Source organism: Tachypleus tridentatus, chromosome 6, assembly GCF_004210375.1.
Source record: "Tachypleus tridentatus isolate NWPU-2018 chromosome 6, ASM421037v1, whole genome shotgun sequence".
Taxonomy (NCBI): Eukaryota; Metazoa; Arthropoda; class Merostomata; order Xiphosura; family Limulidae; genus Tachypleus; species Tachypleus tridentatus.
The window spans coordinates 5,603,770-5,630,513 of record NC_134830.1 but is presented as its reverse complement, the minus strand read 5'-3'; the positions used below and the strand labels follow the sequence as shown (position 1 = coordinate 5,630,513).

Sequence of the window (26,744 nt, the reverse complement as noted above, 5' to 3'; positions counted from 1 at the left end):
GTAAACCCCTGTGATGGAAAACTGTAAAAATGTTTCTATTGGATCATACGCTGCTATCTGTAAACCCCTGTGATGGAAAACTGTGTATAAATGTTTCTATTGGATCATACGCTGCTATCTGTAAACCCCTGTGATGGAAAACTGTGTATAAATGTTTCTATTGGATCATACGCTGCTATCTGTAAACCCCTGTGATGGAAAACTGTGTATAAATGTTTCTATTGGATCATACGCTGCTATCTGTAAACCCCTGTGATGGAAAACTGTGTATAAATGTTTCTATTGGATCATACGCTGCTATCTGTAAACCCCTGTGATGGAAAACTGTGTATAAATGTTTCTATTGGATCATACGCTGCTGTAACCCCTGTGATGGAAAACTGTGTATAAATGTTTCTATTGGATCATACGCTGCTATCTGTAAACCCCTGTGATGGAAAACTGTGTATAAATGTTTCTATTGGATCATACGCTGCTATCTGTAAACCCTGTGATGGAAAACTGTGTATAAATGTTTCTATTGGATCATACGCTGCTATCTGTAAACCCCTGTGATGGAAAACTGTGTATAAATGTTTCTATTGGATCATACGCTGCTATCTGTAAACCCTGTGATGGAAAACTGTGTATAAATGTTTCTATTGGATCATACGCTGCTATCTGTAAACCCCTGTGATGGAAAACTGTGTATAAATGTTTCTATTGGATCATACGCTGCTATCTGTAAACCCCTGTGATGGAAAACTGTGTATAAATGTTTCTATTGGATCATACGCTGCTATCTGTAAACCCCTGTGATGGAAAACTGTGTATAAATGTTTCTATTGGATCATACGCTGCTATCTGTAAACCCCTGTGATGGAAAACTGTGTATAAATGTTTCTATTGGATCATACGCTGCTATCTGTAAACCCCTGTGATGGAAAACTGTGTATAAATGTTTCTATTGGATCATACGCTGCTATCTGTAAACCCCTGTGATGGAAAACTGTGTATAAATGTTTCTATTGGATCATACGCTGCTATCTGTAAACCCCTGTGATGGAAAACTGTGTATAAATGTTTCTATTGGATCATACGCTGCTATCTGTAAACCCCTGTGATGGAAAACTGTGTATAAATGTTTCTATTGGATCATACGCTGCTATCTGTAAACCCCTGTGATGGAAAACTGTGTATAAATGTTTCTATTGGATCATACGCTGCTATCTGTAAACCCCTGTGATGGAAAACTGTGTATAAATGTTTCTATTGGATCATACGCTGCTATCTGTAAACCCTGCTGTGATGGAAAACTGTGTATAAATGTTTCTATTGGATCATACGCTGCTATCTGTAAACCCCTGTGATGGAAAACTGTGTATAAATGTTTCTATTGGATCATACGCTGCTATCTGTAAACCCCTGTGATGGAAAACTGTGTATAAATGTTTCTATTGGATCATACGCTGCTATCTGTAAACCCCTGTGATGGAAAACTGTGTATAAATGTTTCTATTGGATCATACGCTGCTATCTGTAAACCCCTGTGATGGAAAACTGTGTATAAATGTTTCTATTGGATCATACGCTGCTATCTGTAAACCCCTGTGATGGAAAACTGTGTATAAATGTTTCTATTGGATCATACGCTGCTATCTGTAAACCCCTGTGATGGAAAACTGTGTATAAATGTTTCTATTGGATCATACGCTGCTATCTGTAAACCCTCTGTAAACCCGCTGCTATCTGTAAACCCCTGTGATGGAAAACTGTGTATAAATGTTTCTATTGGATCATACGCTGCTATCTGTAAACCCCTGTGATGGAAAACTGTGTATAAATGTTTCTATTGGATCATACGCTGCTATCTGTAAACCCCTGTGATGGAAAACTGTGTATAAATGTTTCTATTGGATCATACGCTGCTATCTGTAAACCCCTGTGATGGAAAACTGTGTATAAATGTTTCTATTGGATCATACGCTGCTATCTGTAAACCCCTGTGATGGAAAACTGTGTATAAATGTTTCTATTGGATCATACGCTGCTATCTGTAAACCCCTGTGATGGAAAACTGTGTATAAATGTTTCTATTGGATCATACGCTGCTATCTGTAAACCCTGTGATGGAAAACTGTGTATAAATGTTTCTATTGGATCATACGCTGCTATCTGTAAACCCCTGTGATGGAAAACTGTGTATAAATGTTTCTATTGGATCATACGCTGCTATCTGTAAACCCCTGTGATGGAAAACTGTGTATAAATGTTTCTATTGGATCATACGCTGCTATCTGTAAACCCCTGTGATGGAAAACTGTGTATAAATGTTTCTATTGGATCATACGCTGCTATCTGTAAACCCCTGTGATGGAAAACTGTGTATAAATGTTTCTATTGGATCATACGCTGCTATCTGTAAACCCCTGTGATGGAAAACTGTGTATAAATGTTTCTATTGGATCATACGCTGCTATCTGTAAACCCCTGTGATGGAAAACTGTGTATAAATGTTTCTATTGGATCATACGCTGCTATCTGTAAACCCCTGTGATGGAAAACTGTGTATAAATGTTTCTATTGGATCATACGCTGCTATCTGTAAACCCCTGTGATGGAAAACTGTGTATAAATGTTTCTATTGGATCATACGCTGCTATCTGTAAACCCCTGTGATGGAAAACTGTGTATAAATGTTTCTATTGGATCATACGCTGCTATCTGTAAACCCCTGTGATGGAAAACTGTGTATAAATGTTTCTATTGGATCATACGCTGCTATCTGTAAACCCCTGTGATGGAAAACTGTGTATAAATGTTTCTATTGGATCATACGCTGCTATCTGTAAACCCCTGTGATGGAAAACTGTGTATAAATGTTTCTATTGGATCATACGCTGCTATCTGTAAACCCCTGTGATGGAAAACTGTGTATAAATGTTTCTATTGGATCATACGCTGCTATCTGTAAACCCCTGTGATGGAAAACTGTGTATAAATGTTTCCCCTGTGATGGAAAACTATTGGATCATACGCTGCTATCTGTAAACCCCTGTGATGGAAAACTGTGTATAAATGTTTCTATTGGATCATACGCTGCTATCTGTAAACCCCTGTGATGGAAAACTGTGTATAAATGTTTCTATTGGATCATACGCTGCTATCTGTAAACCCCTGTGATGGAAAACTGTGTATAAATGTTTCTATTGGATCATACGCTGCTATCTGTAAACCCCTGTGATGGAAAACTGTGTATAAATGTTTCTATTGGATCATACGCTGCTATCTGTAAACCCCTGTGATGGAAAACTGTGTATAAATGTTTCTATTGGATCATACGCTGCTATCTGTAAACCCCTGTGATGGAAAACTGTGTATAAATGTTTCTATTGGATCATACGCTGCTATCTGTAAACCCCTGTGATGGAAAACTGTGTATAAATGTTTCTATTGGATCATACGCTGCTATCTGTAAACCCCTGTGATGGAAAACTGTGTATAAATGTTTCTATTGGATCATACGCTGCTTGTAAACCCCTGTGATGGAAAACTGTGTATAAATGTTTCTATTGGATCATACGCTGCTATCTGTAAACCCCTGTGATGGAAAACTGTGTATAAATGTTTCTATTGGATCATACGCTGCTATCTGTAAACCCCTGTGATGGAAAACTGTGTATAAATGTTTCTATTGGATCATACGCTGCTATCTGTAAACCCCTGTGATGGAAAACTGTGTGATGGATCATAACTGTAAACCCCTGTGATAAATGTTTCTATTGGATCATACGCTGCTATCTGTAAACCCCTGTGATGGAAAACTGTGTATAAATGTTTCTATTGGATCATACGCTGCTATCTGTAAACCCCTGTGATGGAAAACTGTGTATAAATGTTTCTATTGGATCATACGCTGCTATCTGTAAACCCCTGTGATGGAAAACTGTGTATAAATGTTTCTATTGGATCATACGCTGCTATCTGTAAACCCCTGTGATGGAAAACTGTGTATAAATGTTTCTATTGGATCATACGCTGCTATCTGTAAACCCCTGTGATGGAAAACTGTGTATAAATGTTTCTATTGGATCATACGCTGCTATCTGTAAACCCCTGTGATGGAAAACTGTGTATAAATGTTTCTATTGGATCATACGCTGCTATCTGTAAACCCTGTGATGGAAAACTGTGTATAAATGTTTCTATTGGATCATACGCTGCTATCTGTAAACCCCTGTGATGGAAAACTGTGTATAAATGTTTCTATTGGATCATACGCTGCTATCTGTAAACCCTGTGATGGAAAACTGTGTATAAATGTTTCTATTGGATCATACGCTGCTATCTGTAAACCCCTGTGATGGAAAACTGTGTATAAATGTTTCTATTGGATCATACGCTGCTATCTGTAAACCCCTGTGATGGAAAACTGTGTATAAATGTTTCTATTGGATCATACGCTGCTATCTGTAAACCCCTGTGATGGAAAACTGTGTATAAATGTTTCTATTGGATCATACGCTGCTATCTGTAAACCCCTGTGATGGAAAACTGTTTATAAATGTTTCTATTGGATCATACGCTGCTATCTGTAAACCCCTGTGATGGAAAACTGTGTATAAATGTTTCTATTGGATCATACGCTGCTATCTGTAAACCCCTGTGATGGAAAACTGTGTATAAATGTTTCTATTGGATCATACGCTGCTATCTGTAAACCCTGTGATGGAAAACTGTGTATAAATGTTTCTATTGGATCATACGCTGCTATCTGTAAACCCCTGTGATGGAAAACTGTGTATAAATGTTTCTATTGGATCATACGCTGCTATCTGTAAACCCCTGTGATGGAAAACTGTGTATAAATGTTTCTATTGGATCATACGCTGCTATCTGTAAACCCCTGTGATGGAAAACTGTGTATAAATGTTTCTATTGGATCATACGCTGCTATCTGTAAACCCCTGTGATGGAAAACTGTGTATAAATGTTTCTATTGGATCATACGCTGCTATCTGTAAACCCTGTGATGGAAAACTGTGTATAAATGTTTCTATTGGATCATACGCTGCTATCTGTAAACCCCTGTGATGGAAAACTGTGTATAAATGTTTCTATTGGATCATACGCTGCTATCTGTAAACCCCTGTGATGGAAAACTGTGTATAAATGTTTCTATTGGATCATACGCTGCTGCTCTGTAAACCCCTGTGATGGAAAACTGTGTATAAATGTTTCTATTGGATCATACGCTGCTATCTGTAAACCCCTGTGATGGAAAACTGTGTATAAATGTTTCTATTGGATCATACGCTGCTATCTGTAAACCCTGTGATGGAAAACTGTGTATAAATGTTTCTATTGGATCATACGCTGCTATCTGTAAACCCCTGTGATGGAAAACTGTGTATAAATGTTTCTATTGGATCATACGCTGCTATCTGTAAACCCCTGTGATGGAAAACTGTGTATAAATGTTTCTATTGGATCATACGCTGCTATCTGTAAACCCCTGTGATGGAAAACTGTGTATAAATGTTTCTATTGGATCATACGCTGCTATCTGTAAACCCCTGTGATGGAAAACTGTGTATAAATGTTTCTATTGGATCATACGCTGCTATCTGTAAACCCCTGTGATGGAAAACTGTGTATAAATGTTTCTATTGGATCATACGCTGCTGTAAACCCCTGTGATGGAAAACTGTGTATAAATGTTTCTATTGGATCATACGCTGCTATCTGTAAACCCCTGTGATGGAAAACTGTGTATAAATGTTTCTATTGGATCATACGCTGCTATCTGTAAACCCCTGTGATGGAAAACTGTGTATAAATGTTTCTATTGGATCATACGCTGCTATCTGTAAACCCCTGTGATGGAAAACTGTGTATAAATGTTTCTATTGGATCATACGCTGCTATCTGTAAACCCCTGTGATGGAAAACTGTGTATAAATGTTTCTATTGGATCATACGCTGCTATCTGTAAACCCTGTGTGATGGAAAACTGTGTATAAATGTTTCTATTGGATCATACGCTGCTATCTGTAAACCCCTGTGATGGAAAACTGTGTATAAATGTTTCTATTGGATCATACGCTGCTATCTGTAAACCCCTGTGATGGAAAACTGTGTATAAATGTTTCTATTGGATCATACGCTGCTATCTGTAAACCCCTGTGATGGAAAACTGTGTATAAATGTTTCTATTGGATCATACGCTGCTATCTGTAAACCCCTGTGATGGAAAACTGTGTATAAATGTTTCTATTGGATCATACGCTGCTATCTGTAAACCCCTGTGATGGAAAACTGTGTATAAATGTTTCTATTGGATCATACGCTGCTATCTGTAAACCCCTGTGATGGAAAACTGTGTATAAATGTTTCTATTGGATCATACGCTGCTATCTGTAAACCCCTGTGATGGAAAACTGTGTATAAATGTTTCTATTGGATCATACGCTGCTATCTGTAAACCCCTGTGATGGAAAACTGTGTATAAATGTTTCTATTGGATCATACGCTGCTATCTGTAAACCCTGTGATGGAAAACTGTGTATAAATGTTTCTATTGGATCATACGCTGCTATCTGTAAACCCCTGTGATGGAAAACTGTGTATAAATGTTTCTATTGGATCATACGCTGCTATCTGTAAACCCCTGTGATGGAAAACTGTGTATAAATGTTTCTATTGGATCATACGCTGCTGTAAACCCGCTGTGATGGAAAACTGTGTATAAATGTTTCTATTGGATCATACGCTGCTATCTGTAAACCCCTGTGATGGAAAACTGTGTATAAATGTTTCTATTGGATCATACGCTGCTATCTGTAAACCCCTGTGATGGAAAACTGTGTATAAATGTTTCTATTGGATCATACGCTGCTATCTGTAAACCCTGTGATGGAAAACTGTGTATAAATGTTTCTATTGGATCATACGCTGCTGTCTGTAAACCCCTGTGATGGAAAACTGTGTATAAATGTTTCTATTGGATCATACGCTGCTATCTGTAAACCCCTGTGATGGAAAACTGTGTATAAATGTTTCTATTGGATCATACGCTGCTATCTGTAAACCCCTGTGATGGAAAACTGTGTATAAATGTTTCTATTGGATCATACGCTGCTATCTGTAAACCCCTGTGATGGAAAACTGTGTATAAATGTTTCTATTGGATCATACGCTGCTATCTGTAAACCCCTGTGATGGAAAACTGTGTATAAATGTTTCTATTGGATCATACGCTGCTATCTGTAAACCCCTGTGATGGAAAACTGATAAATGTTTCTATTGATCATACGCTGCTACCCTGTGATGGAAAACTGTGTATAAATGTTTCTATTGGATCATACGCTGCTATCTGTAAACCCCTGTGATGGAAAACTGTGTATAAATGTTTCTATTGGATCATACGCTGCTATCTGTAAACCCCTGTGATGGAAAACTGTGTATAAATGTTTCTATTGGATCATACGCTGCTATCTGTAAACCCCTGTGATGGAAAACTGTGTATAAATGTTTCTATTGGATCATACGCTGCTATCTGTAAACCCCTGTGATGGAAAACTGTGTATAAATGTTTCTATTGGATCATACGCTGCTATCTGTAAACCCCTGTGATGGAAAACTGTGTATAAATGTTTCTATTGGATCATACGCTGCTATCTGTAAACCCCTGTGATGGAAAACTGTGTATAAATGTTTCTATTGGATCATACGCTGCTATCTGTAAACCCCTGTGATGGAAAACTGTGTATAAATGTTTCTATTGGATCATACGCTGCTATCTGTAAACCCCTGTGATGGATGGATAAATGTTTCTATTGGATCATACGTATAAATGTTTCTATTGGATCATACGCTGCTATCTGTAAACCCCTGTGATGGAAAACTGTGTATAAATGTTTCTATTGGATCATACGCTGCTATCTGTAAACCCCTGTGATGGAAAACTGTGTATAAATGTTTCTATTGGATCATACGCTGCTATCTGTAAACCCCTGTGATGGAAAACTGTGTATAAATGTTTCTATTGGATCATACGCTGCTATCTGTAAACGCTGTATAAATGTTTCTATTGGATCATACGCTGCTATCTGTGTGTAACCCTGCTGTGATGGAAAACTGTGTATAAATGTTTCTATTGGATCATACGCTGCTATCTGTAAACCCCTGTGATGGAAAACTGTGTATAAATGTTTCTATTGGATCATACGCTGCTATCTGTAAACCCCTGTGATGGAAAACTGTGTATAAATGTTTCTATTGGATCATACGCTGCTATCTGTAAACCCCTGTGATGGAAAACTGTGTATAAATGTTTCTATTGGATCATACGCTGCTATCTGTAAACCCCTGTGATGGAAAACTGTGTATAAATGTTTCTATTGGATCATACGCTGCTATCTGTAAACCCCTGTGATGGAAAACTGTGTATAAATGTTTCTATTGGATCATACGCTGCTATCTGTAAACCCCTGTGATGGAAAACTGTGTATAAATGTTTCTATTGGATCATACGCTGCTATCTGTAAACCCCTGTGATGGAAAAACTGTGTAAAATGTTTCTATTGGATCATACGCTGCTATGTGAAATGTTTCTATTGGATCATACGCTGCTATCTGTAAACCCCTGTGATGGAAAACTGTGTATAAATGTTTCTATTGGATCATACGCTGCTATCTGTAAACCCCTGTGATGGAAAACTGTGTATAAATGTTTCTATTGGATCATACGCTGCTATCTGTAAACCCCTGTGATGGAAAACTGTGTATAAATGTTTCTATTGGATCATACGCTGCTATCTGTAAACCCCTGTGATGGAAAACTGTGTATAAATGTTTCTATTGGATCATACGCTGCTATCTGTAAACCCTGTGATGGAAAACTGTGTATAAATGTTTCTATTGGATCATACGCTGCTATCTGTAAACCCCTGTGATGGAAAACTGTGTATAAATGTTTCTATTGGATCATACGCTGCTATCTGTAAACCCCTGTGATGGAAAACTGTGTATAAATGTTTCTATTGGATCATACGCTGCTATCTGTAAACCCCTGTGATGGAAAACTGTGTATAAATGTTTCTATTGGATCATACGCTGCTATCTGTAAACCCCTGTGATGGAAAACTGTGTATAAATGTTTCTATTGGATCATACGCTGCTATCTGTAAACCCCTGTGATGGAAAACTGTGTATAAATGTTTCTATTGGATCATACGCTGCTATCTGTAAACCCCTGTGATGGAAAACTGTGTATAAATGTTTCTATTGGATCATACGCTGCTATCTGTAAACCCGCTGTGATGGAAAACTGTGTATAAATGTTTCTATTGGATCATACGCTGCTATCTGTAAACCCCTGTGATGGAAAACTGTGTATAAATGTTTCTATTGGTATCCCCTGTGATGGACGCTGTATAAATGTTTCTATTGGATCATACGCTGCTATCTGTAAACCCCTGTGATGGAAAACTGTGTATAAATGTTTCTATTGGATCATACGCTGCTATCTGTAAACCCCTGTGATGGAAAACTGTGTATAAATGTTTCTATTGGATCATACGCTGCTATCTGTAAACCCCTGTGATGGAAAACTGTGTATAAATGTTTCTATTGGATCATACGCTGCTATCTGTAAACCCCTGTGATGGAAAACTGTGTATAAATGTTTCTATTGGATCATACGCTGCTATCTGTAAACCCCTGTGATGGAAAACTGTGTATAAATGTTTCTATTGGATCATACGCTGCTATCTGTAAACCCCTGTGATGGAAAACTGTGTATAAATGTTTCTATTGGATCATACGCTGCTATCTGTAAACCCCTGTGATGGAAAACTGTGTATAAATGTTTCTATTGGATCATACGCTGCTATCTGTAAACCCCTGTGATGGAAAACTGTGTATAAATGTTTCTATTGGATCATACGCTGCTATCTGTAAACCCCTGTGATGGAAAACTGTGTATAAATGTTTCTATTGGATCATACGCTGCTATCTGTAAACCCCTGTGATGGAAAACTGTGTATAAATGTTTCTATTGGATCATACGCTGCTATCTGTAAACCCCTGTGATGGAAAACTGTGTATAAATGTTTCTATTGGATCATACGCTGCTATCTGTAAACCCCTGTGATGGAAAACTGTGTATAAATGTTTCTATTGGATCATACGCTGCTATCTGTAAACCCCTGTGATGGAAAACTGTGTATAAATGTTTCTATTGGATCATACGCTGCTATCTGTAAACCCCTGTGATGGAAAACTGTGTATAAATGTTTCTATTGGATCATACGCTGCTATCTGTAAACCCCTGTGATGGAAAACTGTGTATAAATGTTTCTATTGGATCATACGCTGCTATCTGTAAACCCCTGTGATGGAAAACTGTGTATAAATGTTTCTATTGGATCATACGCTGCTATCTGTAAACCCCTGTGATGGAAAACTGTGTATAAATGTTTCTATTGGATCATACGCTGCTATCTGTAAACCCCTGTGATGGAAAACTGTGTATAAATGTTTCTATTGGATCATACGCTGCTATGTGATGGAAAACTGTGTATAAATGTTTCTGTAAACCCCTGTGATGGAAAACTGTGTATAAATGTTTCTATTGGATCATACGCTGCTATCTGTAAACCCTGTGATGGAAAACTGTGTATAAATGTTTCTATTGGATCATACGCTGCTATCTGTAAACCCCTGTGATGGAAAACTGTGTATAAATGTTTCTATTGGATCATACGCTGCTATCTGTAAACCCCTGTGATGGAAAACTGTGTATAAATGTTTCTATTGGATCATACGCTGCTATCTGTAAACCCCTGTGATGGAAAACTGTGTATAAATGTTTCTATTGGATCATACGCTGCTATCTGTAAACCCCTGTGATGGAAAACTGTGTATAAATGTTTCTATTGGATCATACGCTGCTAACCCCTGTGATGGAAAACTGTGTATAAATGTTTCTATTGGATCATACGCTGCTATCTGTAAACCCCTGTGATGGAAAACTGTGTATAAATGTTTCTATTGGATCATACGCTGCTATCTGTAAACCCTGTGATGGAAAACTGTGTATAAATGTTTCTATTGGATCATACGCTGCTATCTGTAAACCCCTGTGATGGAAAACTGTGTATAAATGTTTCTATTGGATCATACGCTGCTATCTGTAAACCCCTGTGATGGAAAACTGTGTATAAATGTTTCTATTGGATCATACGCTGCTATCTGTAAACCCCTGTGATGGAAAACTGTGTATAAATGTTTCTATTGGATCATACGCTGCTATCTGTAAACCCCTGTGATGGAAAACTGTGTATAAATGTTTCTATTGGATCATACGCTGCTATCTGTAAACCCCTGTGATGGAAAACTGTGTATAAATGTTTCTATTGGATCATACGCTGCTATCTGTAAACCCCTGTGATGGAAACTGTAAAATGTTTCTATTGGATCATACGCTGTGATGGATGGAAAACTGTGTATAAATGTTTCTATTGGATCATACGCTGCTATCTGTAAACCCCTGTGATGGAAAACTGTGTATAAATGTTTCTATTGGATCATACGCTGCTATCTGTAAACCCCTGTGATGGAAAACTGTGTATAAATGTTTCTATTGGATCATACGCTGCTATCTGTAAACCCCTGTGATGGAAAACTGTGTATAAATGTTTCTATTGGATCATACGCTGCTATCTGTAAACCCCATGTGATGGAAAACTGTGTATAAATGTTTCTATTGGATCATACGCTGCTATCTGTAAACCCCTGTGATGGAAAACTGTGTATAAATGTTTCTATTGGATCATACGCTGCTATCTGTAAACCCCTGTGATGGAAAACTGTGTATAAATGTTTCTATTGGATCATACGCTGCTATCTGTAAACCCCTGTGATGGAAAACTGTGTATAAATGTTTCTATTGGATCATACGCTGCTATCTGTAAACCCCTGTGATGGAAAACTGTGTATAAATGTTTCTATTGGATCATACGCTGCTATCTGTAAACCCCTGTGATGGAAAACTGTGTATAAATGTTTCTATTGGATCATACGCTGCTATCTGTAAACCCCTGTGATGGAAAACTGTGTATAAATGTTTCTATTGGATCATACGCTGCTGCTATCTGTAAACCCCTGTGATGGAAAACTGTGTATCATAAATGTTTCTAAATGTTTCTATTGGATCATACGCTGCTATCTGTAAACCCCTGTGATGGAAAACTGTGTATAAATGTTTCTATTGGATCATACGCTGCTATCTGTAAACCCTGTGATGGAAAACTGTGTATAAATGTTTCTATTGGATCATACGCTGCTATCTGTAAACCCCTGTGATGGAAAACTGTGTATAAATGTTTCTATTGGATCATACGCTGCTATCTGTAAACCCCTGTGATGGAAAACTGTGTATAAATGTTTCTATTGGATCATACGCTGCTATCTGTAAACCCCTGTGATGGAAAACTGTGTATAAATGTTTCTATTGGATCATACGCTGCTATCTGTAAACCCCTGTGATGGAAAACTGTGTATAAATGTTTCTATTGGATCATACGCTGCTATCTGTAAACCCCTGTGATGGAAAACTGTGTATAAATGTTTCTATTGGATCATACGCTGCTATCTGTAAACCCCTGTGATGGAAAACTGTGTATAAATGTTTCTATTGGATCATACGCTGCTATCTGTAAACCCCTGTGATGGAAAACTGTGTATAAATGTTTCTATTGGATCATACGCTGCTATCTGTAAACCCCTGTGATGGAAAACTGTGTATAAATGTTTCTATTGGATCATACGCTGCTATCTGTAAACCCCTGTGATGGAAAACTGTGTATAAATGTTTCTATTGGATCATACGCTGCTATCTGTAAACCCCTGTGATGGAAAACTGTGTATAAATGTTTCTATTGGATCATACGCTGCTATCTGTAAACCCCTGTGATGGAAAACTGTGATGGATCAACGCTGCTATCTGTGTATAAATGTTTGTTTCTATTGGATCATACGCTGCTATCTGTAAACCCCTGTGATGGAAAACTGTGTATAAATGTTTCTATTGGATCATACGCTGCTATCTGTAAACCCCTGTGATGGAAAACTGTGTATAAATGTTTCTATTGGATCATACGCTGCTATCTGTAAACCCCTGTGATGGAAAACTGTGTATAAATGTTTCTATTGGATCATACGCTGCTATCTGTAAACCCTGTGTATAAATGTTTCTGTGATGGAAAACTGTGTATAAATGTTTCTATTGGATCATACGCTGCTATCTGTAAACCCCTGTGATGGAAAACTGTGTATAAATGTTTCTATTGGATCATACGCTGCTATCTGTAAACCCCTGTGATGGAAAACTGTGTATAAATGTTTCTATTGGATCATACGCTGCTATCTGTAAACCCCTGTGATGGAAAACTGTGTATAAATGTTTCTATTGGATCATACGCTGCTATCTGTAAACCCCTGTGATGGAAAACTGTGTATAAATGTTTCTATTGGATCATACGCTGCTATCTGTAAACCCCTGTGATGGAAAACTGTGTATAAATGTTTCTATTGGATCATACGCTGCTATCTGTAAACCCCTGTGATGGAAAACTGTGTATAAATGTTTCTATTGGATCATACGCTGCTATCTGTAAACCCCTGTGATGGAAAACTGTGTATAAATGTTTCTATTGGATCATACGCTGCTATCTGTAAACCCCTGTGATGGAAAACTGTGTATAAATGTTTCTATTGGATCATACGCTGCTATCTGTAAACCCCTGTGATGGAAAACTGTGTATAAATGTTTCTATTGGATCATACGCTGCTATCTGTAAACCCTGTGATGGAAAACTGTGTATAAATGTTTCTATTGGATCATACGCTGCTATCTGTAAACCCCTGTGATGGAAAACTGTGTATAAATGTTTCTATTGGATCATACGCTGCTATCTGTAAACCCCTGTGATGGAAAACTGTGTATAAATGTTTCTATTGGATCATACGCTGCTATCTGTAAACCCTGTGATGGAAAACTGTGTATAAATGTTTCTATTGGATCATACGCTGCTATCTGTAAACCCTGTGATGGAAAACTGTGTATAAATGTTTCTATTGGATCATACGCTGCTATCTGTAAACCCCTGTGATGGAAAACTGTGTATAAATGTTTCTATTGGATCATACGCTGCTGTAAACCCCTGTGATGGAAAACTGTGTATAAATGTTTCTATTGGATCATACGCTGCTAAAACCCCTGTGATGGAAAACTGTGTATAAATGTTTCTATTGGATCATACGCTGCTATCTGTAAACCCCTGTGATGGAAAACTGTGTATAAATGTTTCTATTGGATCATACGCTGCTGTAAACCCCTGTGATGGAAATGTTTCTATTGGATCATACGCTGCTATCTGTAAACCCCTGTGATGGAAAACTGTGTATAAATGTTTCTATTGGATCATACGCTGCTATCTGTAAACCCCTGTGATGGAAAACTGTGTATAAATGTTTCTATTGGATCATACGCTGCTATCTGTAAACCCCTGTGATGGAAAACTGTGTATAAATGTTTCTATTGGATCATACGCTGCTATCTGTAAACCCCTGTGATGGAAAACTGTGTATAAATGTTTCTATTGGATCATACGCTGCTATCTGTAAACCCCTGTGATGGAAAACTGTATATAAATGTTTCTATTGGATCATACGCTGCTATCTGTAAACCCCTGTGATGGAAAACTGTGTATAAATGTTTCTATTGGATCATACGCTGCTATCTGTAAACCCCTGTGATGGAAAACTGTGTATAAATGTTTCTATTGGATCATACGCTGCTATCTGTAAACCCCTGTGATGGAAAACTGTGTATAAATGTTTCTATTGGATCATACGCTGCTATCTGTAAACCCCTGTGATGGAAAACTGTGTATAAATGTTTCTATTGGATCATACGCTGCTATCTGTAAACCCCTGTGATGGAAAACTGTGTATAAATGTTTCTATTGGATCATACGCTGCTATCTGTAAACCCCTGTGATGGAAAACTGTGTATAAATGTTTCTATTGGATCATACGCTGCTATCTGTAAACCCCTGTGATGGAAAACTGTGTATAAATGTTTCTATTGGATCATACGCTGCTATCTGTAAACCCTGCTGTGATGGAAAACTGTGTATAAATGTTTCTATTGGATCATACGCTGCTATCTGTAAACCCCTGTGATGGAAAACTGTGTATAAATGTTTCTATTGGATCATACGCTGCTATCTGTAAACCCCTGTGATGGAAAACTGTGTATAAATGTTTCTATTGGATCATACGCTGCTATCTGTAAACCCCTGTGATGGAAAACTGTGTATAAATGTTTCTATTGGATCATACGCTGCTATCTGTAAACCCCTGTGATGGAAAACTGTGTATAAATGTTTCTATTGGATCATACGCTGCTATCTGTAAACCCCTGTGATGGAAAACTGTGTATAAATGTTTCTATTGGATCATACGCTGCTATCTGTAAACCCCTGTGATGGAAAACTGTGTATAAATGTTTCTATTGGATCATACGCTGCTATCTGTAAACCCCTGTGATGGAAAACTGTGTATAAATGTTTCTATTGGATCATACGCTGCTATCTGTAAACCCCTGTGATGGAAAACTGTGTATAAATGTTTCTATTGGATCATACGCTGCTATCTGTAAACCCCTGTGATGGAAAACTGTGTATAAATGTTTCTATTGGATCATACGCTGCTATCCCTGTAAACCCCTGTGATGGAAAACTGTGTATAAATGTTTCTATTGGATCATACGCTGCTATCTGTAAACCCCTGTGATGGAAAACTGTGTATAAATGTTTCTATTGGATCATACGCTGCTGTCTGTAAACCCTGTGATGGAAAACTGTAATAAATGTTTCTATTGGATCATACGCTGCTGTAAACCCTGGATGGAAACTGTGTATAAATGTTTCTATTGGATCATACGCTGCTATCTGTAAACCCCTGTGATGGAAAACTGTGTATAAATGTTTCTATTGGATCATACGCTGCTATCTGTAAACCCCTGTGATGGAAAACTGTGTATAAATGTTTCTATTGGATCATACGCTGCTATCTGTAAACCCCTGTGATGGAAAACTGTGTATAAATGTTTCTATTGGATCATACGCTGCTATCTGTAAACCCCTGTGATGGAAAACTGTGTATAAATGTTTCTATTGGATCATACGCTGCTATCTGTAAACCCCTGTGATGGAAAACTGTGTATAAATGTTTCTATTGGATCATACGCTGCTATCTGTAAACCCCTGTGATGGAAAACTGTGTATAAATGTTTCTATTGGATCATACGCTGCTATCTGTAAACCCCTGTGATGGAAAACTGTGTATAAATGTTTCTATTGGATCATACGCTGCTATCTGTAAACCCCTGTGATGGAAAACTGTGTATAAATGTTTCTATTGGATCATACGCTGCTATCTGTAAACCCCTGTGATGGAAAACTGTGTATAAATGTTTCTATTGGATCATACGCTGCTATCTGTAAACCCCTGTGATGGAAAACTGTGTATAAATGTTTCTATTGGATCATACGCTGCTATCTGTAAACCCCTGTGATGGAAAACTGTGTATAAATGTTTCTATTGGATCATACGCTGCTATCTGTAAACCCCTGTGATGGAAAACTGTGTATAAATGTTTCTATTGGATCATACGCTGCTATCTGTAAACCCCTGTGATGGAAAACTGTGTATAAATGTTTCTATTGGATCATACGCTGCTATCTGTAAACCCCTGTGATGGAAAACTGTGTATAAATGTTTCTATAAATGTTTCTATAAACCCCTGGATCATACGCTGCATACGCTGCTGTAAACCCCTGTGATGGAAAACTGTGTATAAATGTTTCTATTGGATCATACGCTGCTATCTGTAAACCCGCTGTGATGGAAAACTGTGTATAAATGTTTCTATTGGATCATACGCTGCTATCTGTAAACCCCTGTGATGGAAAACTGTGTATAAATGTTTCTATTGGATCATACGCTGCTATCTGTAAACCCCTGTGATGGAAAACTGTGTATAAATGTTTCTATTGGATCATACGCTGCTATCTGTAAACCCCTGTGATGGAAAACTGTGTATAAATGTTTCTATTGGATCATACGCTGCTATCTGTAAACCCCTGTGATGGAAAACTGTGTATAAATGTTTCTATTGGATCATACGCTGCTATCTGTAAACCCCTGTGATGGAAAACTGTGTATAAATGTTTCTATTGGATCATACGCTGCTATCTGTAAACCCCTGTGATGGAAAACTGTGTATAAATGTTTCTATTGGATCATACGCTGCTATCTGTAAACCCCTGTGATGGAAAACTGTGTATAAATGTTTCTATTGGATCATACGCTGCTCCGCTGATGGAAAACTGTGTATAAATGTTTCTATTGGATCATACCTGCTGTCTGTAAACCCCTGTGATGGAAAACTGTATATAAATGTTTCTATTGGATCATACGCTGCTGCTCTGTAAACCCCTGTGATGGAGAACTGTGTATAAATGTTTCTATTGGATCATACGCTGCTATCTGTAAACCCCTGTGATGGAAAACTGTGTATAAATGTTTCTATTGGATCATACGCTGCTATCTGTTAACCCCTGTGATGGAAAACTGTGTATAAATGTTTCTATTGGATCATACGCTGCTATCAAACCCGTGATGGAAAACTGCTAAATGTTTCTATTGTCATAACCTGTAAACCCCTGTGATTGAAAACTGTGTATAAATGTTTCTAATGGATCATACGCTGCTATCTGTAAACCCCTGTGATGGAAAACTGTGTATAAATGTTTCTATTGGATCATACGCTGCTATCTGTAAACCCCTGTGATGGAAAACTGTGTATAAATGTTTCTATTGGATCATACGCTGCTATCTGTAAACCCCTGTGATGGAAAACTGTGTATAAATGTTTCTATTGGATCATACGCTGCTATCTGTAAACCCCTGTGATGGAAAACTGTGTATAAATGTTTCTATTGGATCATACGCTGCTATCTGTAAACCCTGTGATGGAAAACTGTGTATAAATGTTTCTATTGGATCATACGCTGCTATCTGTAAACCCCTGTGATGGAAAACTGTGTATAAATGTTTCTATTGGATCATACGCTGCTATCTGTAAACCCCTGTGATGGAAAACTGTGTATAAATGTTTCTATTGGATCATACGCTGCTCCCTGTTAACCCCTGTGATGGAGAACTGTGTATAAATGTTTCTATTGGATCATACGCTGCTCCCTGTTAACCCCTGTGATGGAGAACTATGTATAAATGTTTCTATTGGATCATACGCTGCTCCCTGTTAACCCCTGTGATGGAGAACTATGTATAAATGTTTCTATTGGATCATACGCTGCTGTCTGTAAACCCCTGTGATGGAAAACTGTGTATAAATGTTTCTATTGGATCATACGCTGCTATCTGTAAACCCCTGTGATGGAAAACTGTGTATAAATGTTTCTATTGGATCATACGCTGCTATCTGTAAACCCCTGTGATGGAAAACTGTGTATAAATGTTTCTATTGGATCATACGCTGCTGTCTGTAAACCCCTGTGATGGAAAACTGTGTATAAATGTTTCTATTGGATCATACGCTGCTGTCTGTAAACCCCTGTGATGGAAAACTGTGTATAAATGTTTCTATTGGATCATACGCTGCTATCTGTAAACCCCTGTGATGGAAAACTGTGTATAAATGTTTCTATTGGATCATACGCTGCTATCTGTAAACCCCTGTGATGGAAAACTGTGTATAAATGTTTCTATTGGATCATACGCTGCTATCTGTAAACCCCTGTGATGGAAAACTGTGTATAAATGTTTCTATTGGATCATACGCTGCTATCTGTAAACCCCTGTGATGGAAAACTGTGTATAAATGTTTCTATTGGATCATACGCTGCTATCTGTAAACCCCTGTGATGGAAAACTGTGTATAAATGTTTCTATTGGATCATACGCTGCTATCTGTAAACCCCTGTGATGGAGAACTGTGTATAAATGTTTCTATTGGATCATACGCTGCTCCCTGTTAACCCCTGTGATGGAAAACTGTGTATAAATGTTTCTATTGGATCATACGCTGCTATCTGTAAACCCCTGTGATGGAAAACTGTGTATAAATGTTTCTATTGGATCATACGCTGCTATCTGTAAACCTTGTGATGGAAAACTGTGTATAAATGTTTCTATTGGATCATACGCTGCTGTCTGTAAACCCCTGTGATGGAAAACTGTGTATAAATGTTTCTATTGGATCATACGCTGCTATCTGTAAACCCTTGTGATGGAAAACTGTGTATAAATGTTTCTATTGGATCATACGCTGCTATCTGTAAACCCCTGTGATGGAAAACTGTGTATAAATGTTTCTATTGGATCATACGCTGCTCCTGTAAACCCCTGTGATGGAGAACTGTGTATAAATGTTTCTATTGGATCATACGCTGCTATCTGTAAACCCCTGTGATGGAAAACTGTGTATAAATGTTTCTATTGGATCATACGCTGCTCCCTGTTAACCCCTGTGATGGAAAACTGTATATAAATGTTTCTATTGGATCATACGCTGCTATCTGTAAACCCCTGTGATGGAAAACTGTGTATAAATGTTTCTATTGGATCATACGCTGCTATCTGTAAACCCCTGTGATGGAAAACTGTGTATAAATGTTTCTATTGGATCATACGCTGCTATCTGTAAACCCCTGTGATGGAAAACTGTGTATAAATGTTTCTATTGGATCATACGCTGCTATCTGTAAACCCCTGTGATGGAGAACTGTGTATAAATGTTTCTATTGGATCATACGCTGCTGTCTGTAAACCCCTGTGATGGAAAACTGTATATAAATGTTTCTATTGGATCATACGCTGCTATCTGTAAACCCTGTGATGGAAAAACTGTGTATAAATGTTTCTATTGGATCATACGCTGCTATCTGTAAACCCCTGTGATGGAGAACTGTGTATAAATGTTTCTATTGGATCATACGCTGCTGTCTGTAAACCCCTGTGATGGAAAACTGTATATAAATGTTTCTATTGGATCATACGCTGCTATCTGTAAACCCCTGTGATGGAAAACTGTGTATAAATGTTTCTATTGGATCATACGCTGCTATCTGTAAACCCCTGTGATGGAAAACTGTGTATAAATGTTTCTATTGGATCATACGCTGCTCCATGTTAACCCCTGTGATGGAAAACTGTATATAAATGTTTCTATTGGATCATACGCTGCTATCTGTAAACCCCTGTGATGGAAAACTCTGTATCAATGTTTATATTGGATCATACGCTGTTATCTGTAAACCCCTGTGATGGAAAACTGTATATAAATGTTTCTATTGGATCATACGCTGCTATCTGTAAACCCCTGTGATGGAAAACTGTATATAAATGTTTCTATTGGATCATACGCTGCTATCTGTAAACCCCTGTGATGGAAAACTGTGTATAAATGTTTCTATTGGATCATACGCTGCTATCTGTAAACCCCTGTGATGGAGAACTGTGTATAAATGTTTCTATTGGATCATACGCTGCTATCTGTAAACCCCTGTGATGGAAAACTGTGTATAAATGTTTCTATTGGATCATACGCTGCTATCTGTAAACCCCTGTGATGGAAAACTGTGTATAAATGTTTCTATTGGATCATACGCTGCTCCCTGTTAACCCCTGTGATGGAGAACTGTGTATAAATGTTTCTATTGGATCATACGCTGCTGTCTGTAAACCCCTGTGATGGAAAACTGTGTATAAATGTTTCTATTGGATCATACGCTGCTATCTGTAAACCCCTGTGATGGAAAACTGTGTATAAATGTTTCTATTGGATCATACGCTGCTCCCTGTTAACCCCTGTGATGGAGAACTATGTATAAATGTTTCTATTGGATCATACGCTGCTGTCTGTAAACCCCTGTGATGGAAAACTGTGTATAAATGTTTCTATTGGATCATACGCTGCTATCTGTAAACCCCTGTGATGGAAAACTGTGTATAAATGTTTCTATTGGATCATACGCTGCTGTCTGTAAACCTCTGTGATGGAAAACTGTGTATAAATGTTTCTATTGGATCATACGCTGCTATCTGTAAACCCCTGTGATGGAAAACTGTGTATAAATGTTTCTATTGGATCATACGCTGCTGTCTGTAAACCCCTGTGATGGAAAACTGTGTATAAATGTTTCTATTGGATCATACGCTGCTATCTGTAAACCCCTGTGATGGAAAACTGTGTATAAATGTTTCTATTGGATCATACGCTGCTATCTGTAAACCCCTGTGATGGAAAACTGTGTATAAATGTTTCTATTGGATCATACGCTGCTATCTGTAAACCCTGTGATGGAAAACTGTATATAAATGTTTCTATTGGATCATACGCTGCTATCTGTAAACCCCTGTGATGGAAAACTGTATATAAATGTTTCTATTGGATCATACGCTGCTATCTGTAAACCCCTGTGATGGAAAACTGTGTATAAATGTTTCTATTGGATCATACGCTGCTATCTGTAAACCCCTGTGATGGAGAACTGTGTATAAATGTTTCTAATGGATCATACGCTGCTATCTGTAAACCCCTGTGATGGAAAACTGTGTATAAATGTTTCTATTGGATCATACGCTGCTATCTGTAAACCCTGTGATGGAAAACTGTGTATAAATGTTTCTATTGGATCATACGCTGCTATCTGTAAACCCCTGTGATGGAAAACTGTGTATAAATGTTTCTATTGGATCATACGCTGCTCCCTGTTAACCCCTGTGATGGAAAACTGTATATAAATGTTTCTATTGGATCATACGCTGCTGTCTGTAAACCCCTGTGATGGAGAACTGTATATAAATGTTTCTATTGGATCATACGCTGCTGTCTGTAAACCCCTGTGATGGAAAACTGTATATAAATGTTTCTATTGGATCATACGCTGCTGTTTGGAAACCCCTGTGATGGAAAACTGGTATAAATGTTTTATTGGATCATACGCTGCTATCTGTAAACCCCTGTGATGGAAAACTGTGTATAAATGTTTCTATTGGATCATACGCTGCTGTTTGGAAACCCCTGTGATGGAAAACTGTATATAAATGTTTCTATTGGATCATACGCTGCTATCTGTAAACCCCTGTGATGGAGAACTGTATATAAATATTTCTCACCGGTAAATATTATTTTGAAATAAATAAACATAAGTTTTGGGGTAAGGTACAGTTTGAAATAGATTTATTATTAATACCTTCATATATGTTCCACACTTTCTACTAATACTTTTAATTCTGTTTGAAAAACGTTTATCGCTATAAGAAACATTTAGTATTACTGTTATAAAAACAGATCGACCTGTATCTAATACAAACTGTACTGCATACTAACGACTTGTCCTTAAAAGGCAAAGCTTTATTTTTCTAGAGTTAAAAATTTTAAATCTTATTCCAGAGCTGGCAGAACAGATGGGCCAAGACTTTCAGGAAAATAGGTTTCAAGGACCAGTCTTGGCTTGGAACAAAAACCAGAAGTCGTAAGTATTATAATTTTATTTTAGAATAAACGTACAGTTAAGTATTATTAGTAATGGTTATTTACAGCCGTTCAGCCAGTCTGTTTGTTAACCAAGTTATTTTTATCAGCAAAACGACGTGCGTTAATTAAAACAAATGTAATAAGTTAAAGGTTTAATACGAATTGTCTACTTTGTTTGTTTTACGTTAGTAGATACGTTAATTTGTAAGTTCGGTTTAAAACTATGTTCTTCATTGGCGTTCTTCAAGTTGTCTTTTAAAGTATAAATCAAAACTAAAACGTCCCAGAATTCTTTCTTTCTCCATGACGCTATTGTGCTATAGCACGTGTGTTATGGGTAACACAGGCTGTGTGCTGCCTGTCTAATTTGCTCGTTACGGTGGCAAGGACCACGATGTTTATGAATGTGACATGGACCCACATTGCGTCAACTGCAATGGTTCTCACCCCTCCTACTTTCATTCTTGCCCAAAATGGTTGGAGGAAAAAGAGGTGCAGCGTTTGAAAACAATACATAACATTACTTATCCTGAGGCTCGGAAATTGCTGTCCACAACTCCATCTCGGACATATGCTGCTGCACATCATTCCACAACTACAGTGGGAGTGCAGACAGATCTCTCTGTGCCTCCAAGAGAATCGTTTTCAAAACAAATGAAAAGCCTTTTGACCTCCGTGGTTAAAAAGGTTGATGAATCGACTTCCACACCCATCTCTGTTCCTCCCATACATTCCAACAAACCTCAAGATCTACATCCTTCAGTTTCAAATACAGGCATTTTTTAAGATACATCTTTTTCTCCCACCCCAAGAGGCAAAACAATCATTCGTTCACGTCCTCAGTCACTGGAATCCCCTTCCAACAACAAAGACCTGCCCAATCGACCCAGGGCAAGATCCATGGAGGTTGATAGACCTCCACCGACTAAGGACAGTAAGGAAAATAGAAGTGGTCATAAACAGAAGAGTTCTCCAGCCACTTCGCCTACCCGTCATTAAAAAATGGCCACCTTGATACAATGGAACTGTCGAGGTTTACGTTCTAATCTGGATGATATCAAAACACTGATTACTTCCTACCATCCTGTATGTCTTTCCTTACAAGAAACATTTCTAAAACCTGCTGATACAGTCACCATTCGGCAGTATTCTCTGTACAGAAATGACAGGCTGTGTGATGGACTAGTACATGGAAGGGTGGCACTGTTGGTTGATTAGCATGTACCCACCCTGTCTTTGTCACTCAACACACCCTTGGAGGCCGTAGCCATCCGTGTTTCCTTGGGTCATACAATCACTGTTTGCTCTCTCTTCCTGTCCCCTGGAGAGACATATGATCAATCAGACCTTGATGCTCTTGTTGAACAGTTGCTGTTTTTCCCTTTCTACTCCTGGGGGACTTTAATGGACATCATCCCCTTTGGGGAAGTGCTGATATTGGTGGGAGGGGTCGCTTTGTAGAGCGTATGCTCTCTGATCACAATCTTTCTCTTTTCAATACTGGTTCTTCCACTTATTTTCACGCACCTAGTCAATCCTTTACCATTATTGATCTCTCGGTCTGCTCCCCTTCATTATTCTCCCATTTTTCATGGAGGGTTGACAATAATCCACTAGGAAGTGATAATTTTCCTATCCTTTTGAGAGAGACTGGCCGTGGTCAATGCCACCCTACCTGCGTGCCCCGGTGGAAGCTGGATCAGGCAGACTGGTCCATTTTCACTGCTCTCGCAGAACTTGATCCTGTCATCGTTAATCAGCCATCAATAGACGACTGTGTGGCAGCGGTAACTGGTTGTATTATACAAGCAGTTGCTCAGTGTATTCCTAAAATTTTGACACGTTTTCCACGATATCCCCGTCCGTGGTGGAACCCTGCTTGCCACTTAGCACGGAAGGCTCTAAAACGGACCTGGGATACTTTTCGTAGATATCCAACACTTTCAAACCGCGTCGCTTTCCAACGGGCCCGTGCACATGCTAGGTGGGTAAGACGTCAAAGCCAGAAGGAATCTTGGATTAAGTTCACAACTAGCATATCTTCTACCACCAGTTTCAGGAGCATATGGGACAGGATTCGAAAGGTCAGTGGGCACTACAATTCTGTGTATCAATATTCTTTGACATAGAGAAGGCTTATGACACAACATGGAGGTATGGCGTTTTGCGAGACCTCCATACATATGGGTTACGTGGCCATTTACCCATGTTTATTAAAAAAATTTTAATGAACAGGAGATTCCAAGTTCGTGTGGGTTCGATACTTTCCCGTTCTTTTATACAGGAACTTGGAGTCCCTCAGGGCTGTGTTTTGAGTGTCACACTTTTCAGTATAAAGATAAATGCCATCACTGAACAACTCCCTCTCACTGTTGCGAATAGGCTGTCCTTCTCACTGTTGCGAATGGGCTGTATGTTGACGACTTTCACATCACATGTCAGTCGTCGAACATGAGATATATTGAGCGGCAACTACAAACTGCCCTTAATCGTGTACTGAAGTGGACTACGGCGAACGGCTTTAATTTCTCTCTCTCTAAACCCGTTTGCATGCACTTTTGCCTTCAACGGGGTATTCACCCTGATCCTGAACTTCATATCGGTGAAGTTTCGCTGCCAGTGGTCCCTGAGACCAAGTTCTTGAGGCTTATCTTTGATCGTAAGCTGACCTTTATACCACACTTAAAGCAGCTACGGGTCAAATGCACAAGAGCACTGAACATCCTCCGTGTCCTCTCTACTACCAGTTGGGGAGCAGATCGATGTTCTATGTTAAAGGTATATCGTGCTCTTATTCAATCAAAACTCGACTATGGATCAATGGTCTATAGCTCTGCCAGACCCTCGGCCTTAAAGATGCTGGACCCCATTCATCACCAAGGACTTCGACTCTGCACTGGGGCTTTCCGCACCTCTCCAGTTCAAAGCTTATACATTGAATCTCATGAACCTTCTCTGCACCTTCGTCGTTTGCAATTATCTTTACTATATTCTTGGAAACTTCGTTCCTTTCCAAAGCATCCCACCTGGAAATGTGTTTTCCTTCCTCAGTTGGCAGTAGTTTTTTAGAACAGATGATCTGCCATTGCTCCATTTGGCATTCGCATCCAGGCGCAATTGGATGACTTGGGTATGTCCTTGGATAGCATTGCAGATTCCAAAGGTCAGCCCATCCCACCATGGCTTATTACAGCCCCAAAATTTGACTTTTCTTTCAGTCATCTGAAAAAGGCAGATACTCCAGATTGGAAGTACCATCTTTATTTAATGAGCATCTTTCAAACAATCATTCCGTTCACATTTATACAGATGGTTCCAAATCAGGTAATTCATTTGGCTCTGCTATGGTTTGCTGCGGTTCGGTGGTTGCACATTGACATTGGTTGACATTGAAAAATGGCCAGAACATTAAATAACTCGACACCAGGATTGGAAAGGCCAACTTCAGGTGACTAACGCTGCTGTTTGAACTATCTGTTAGTCGTCCTGGCGAGTTGTTATTCCAATTTTGCTGCATGTCTTTTATACTTTTACTACTTTACCTTTTAATACTGGCCATAATGACACATAACCCGGAACCAGGACTGAAAGACCAACTTTAGGTGAGTGACGGTGGTTCTGGTACTTGCCTGTTAGTCTTTCTGGCTGGTTATGATCATTACATTCTGTTACAGGAAGTCCTTTACAACTTTATAGACTGGATGTCAACATTGGTTTTACGCCATTTTCTGTTTTTAATTGCTGTTTTGTTTTTACCTTCGTTTACTCTTACAAATTTTACTACATTTACTTTACTTTTACCTTTTTACTGGACATTTAACTACTCATTATTACAATTTTGCTATATGTCTTTTAAAACTTCTATTATTTTACATTTTGATACTGGTTGCTATGACACATATCCCGGAACCAGGACTGAAAGGCCAACTTCAGGTGACTGACGGTAGTTCTTGAACTTACCTGTTAGTCTTCCTGGTGGGTTATGATCATTACCATTATGCTAGAGAAAGTCCTTTACAACTTCTCTTACTCTGCTTTCTCTCTTAACATTGTAAACTAGGTATCAACATTGATTTTATGCTTTTTCTGTTTTTCAATGCTGTTTTGTTTTACCTTCATTTCCTTT

General features: G+C 38.4%; 1 protein-coding gene across 1 annotated transcript in view; it reads left to right on the top strand.

Moving 5' to 3' along the window:
- Positions 1-26,744, top strand: part of LOC143251881 (integrin-linked protein kinase homolog pat-4-like) — a 69,958-nt gene that overhangs the window by 23,454 nt on the left and 19,760 nt on the right. Inside the window, 2 exon segments of the mRNA XM_076503202.1 lie at positions 22,535-22,574; positions 22,576-22,616. Of these exon segments, the coding sequence (XP_076359317.1) occupies positions 22,535-22,574; positions 22,576-22,616 (81 nt within the window).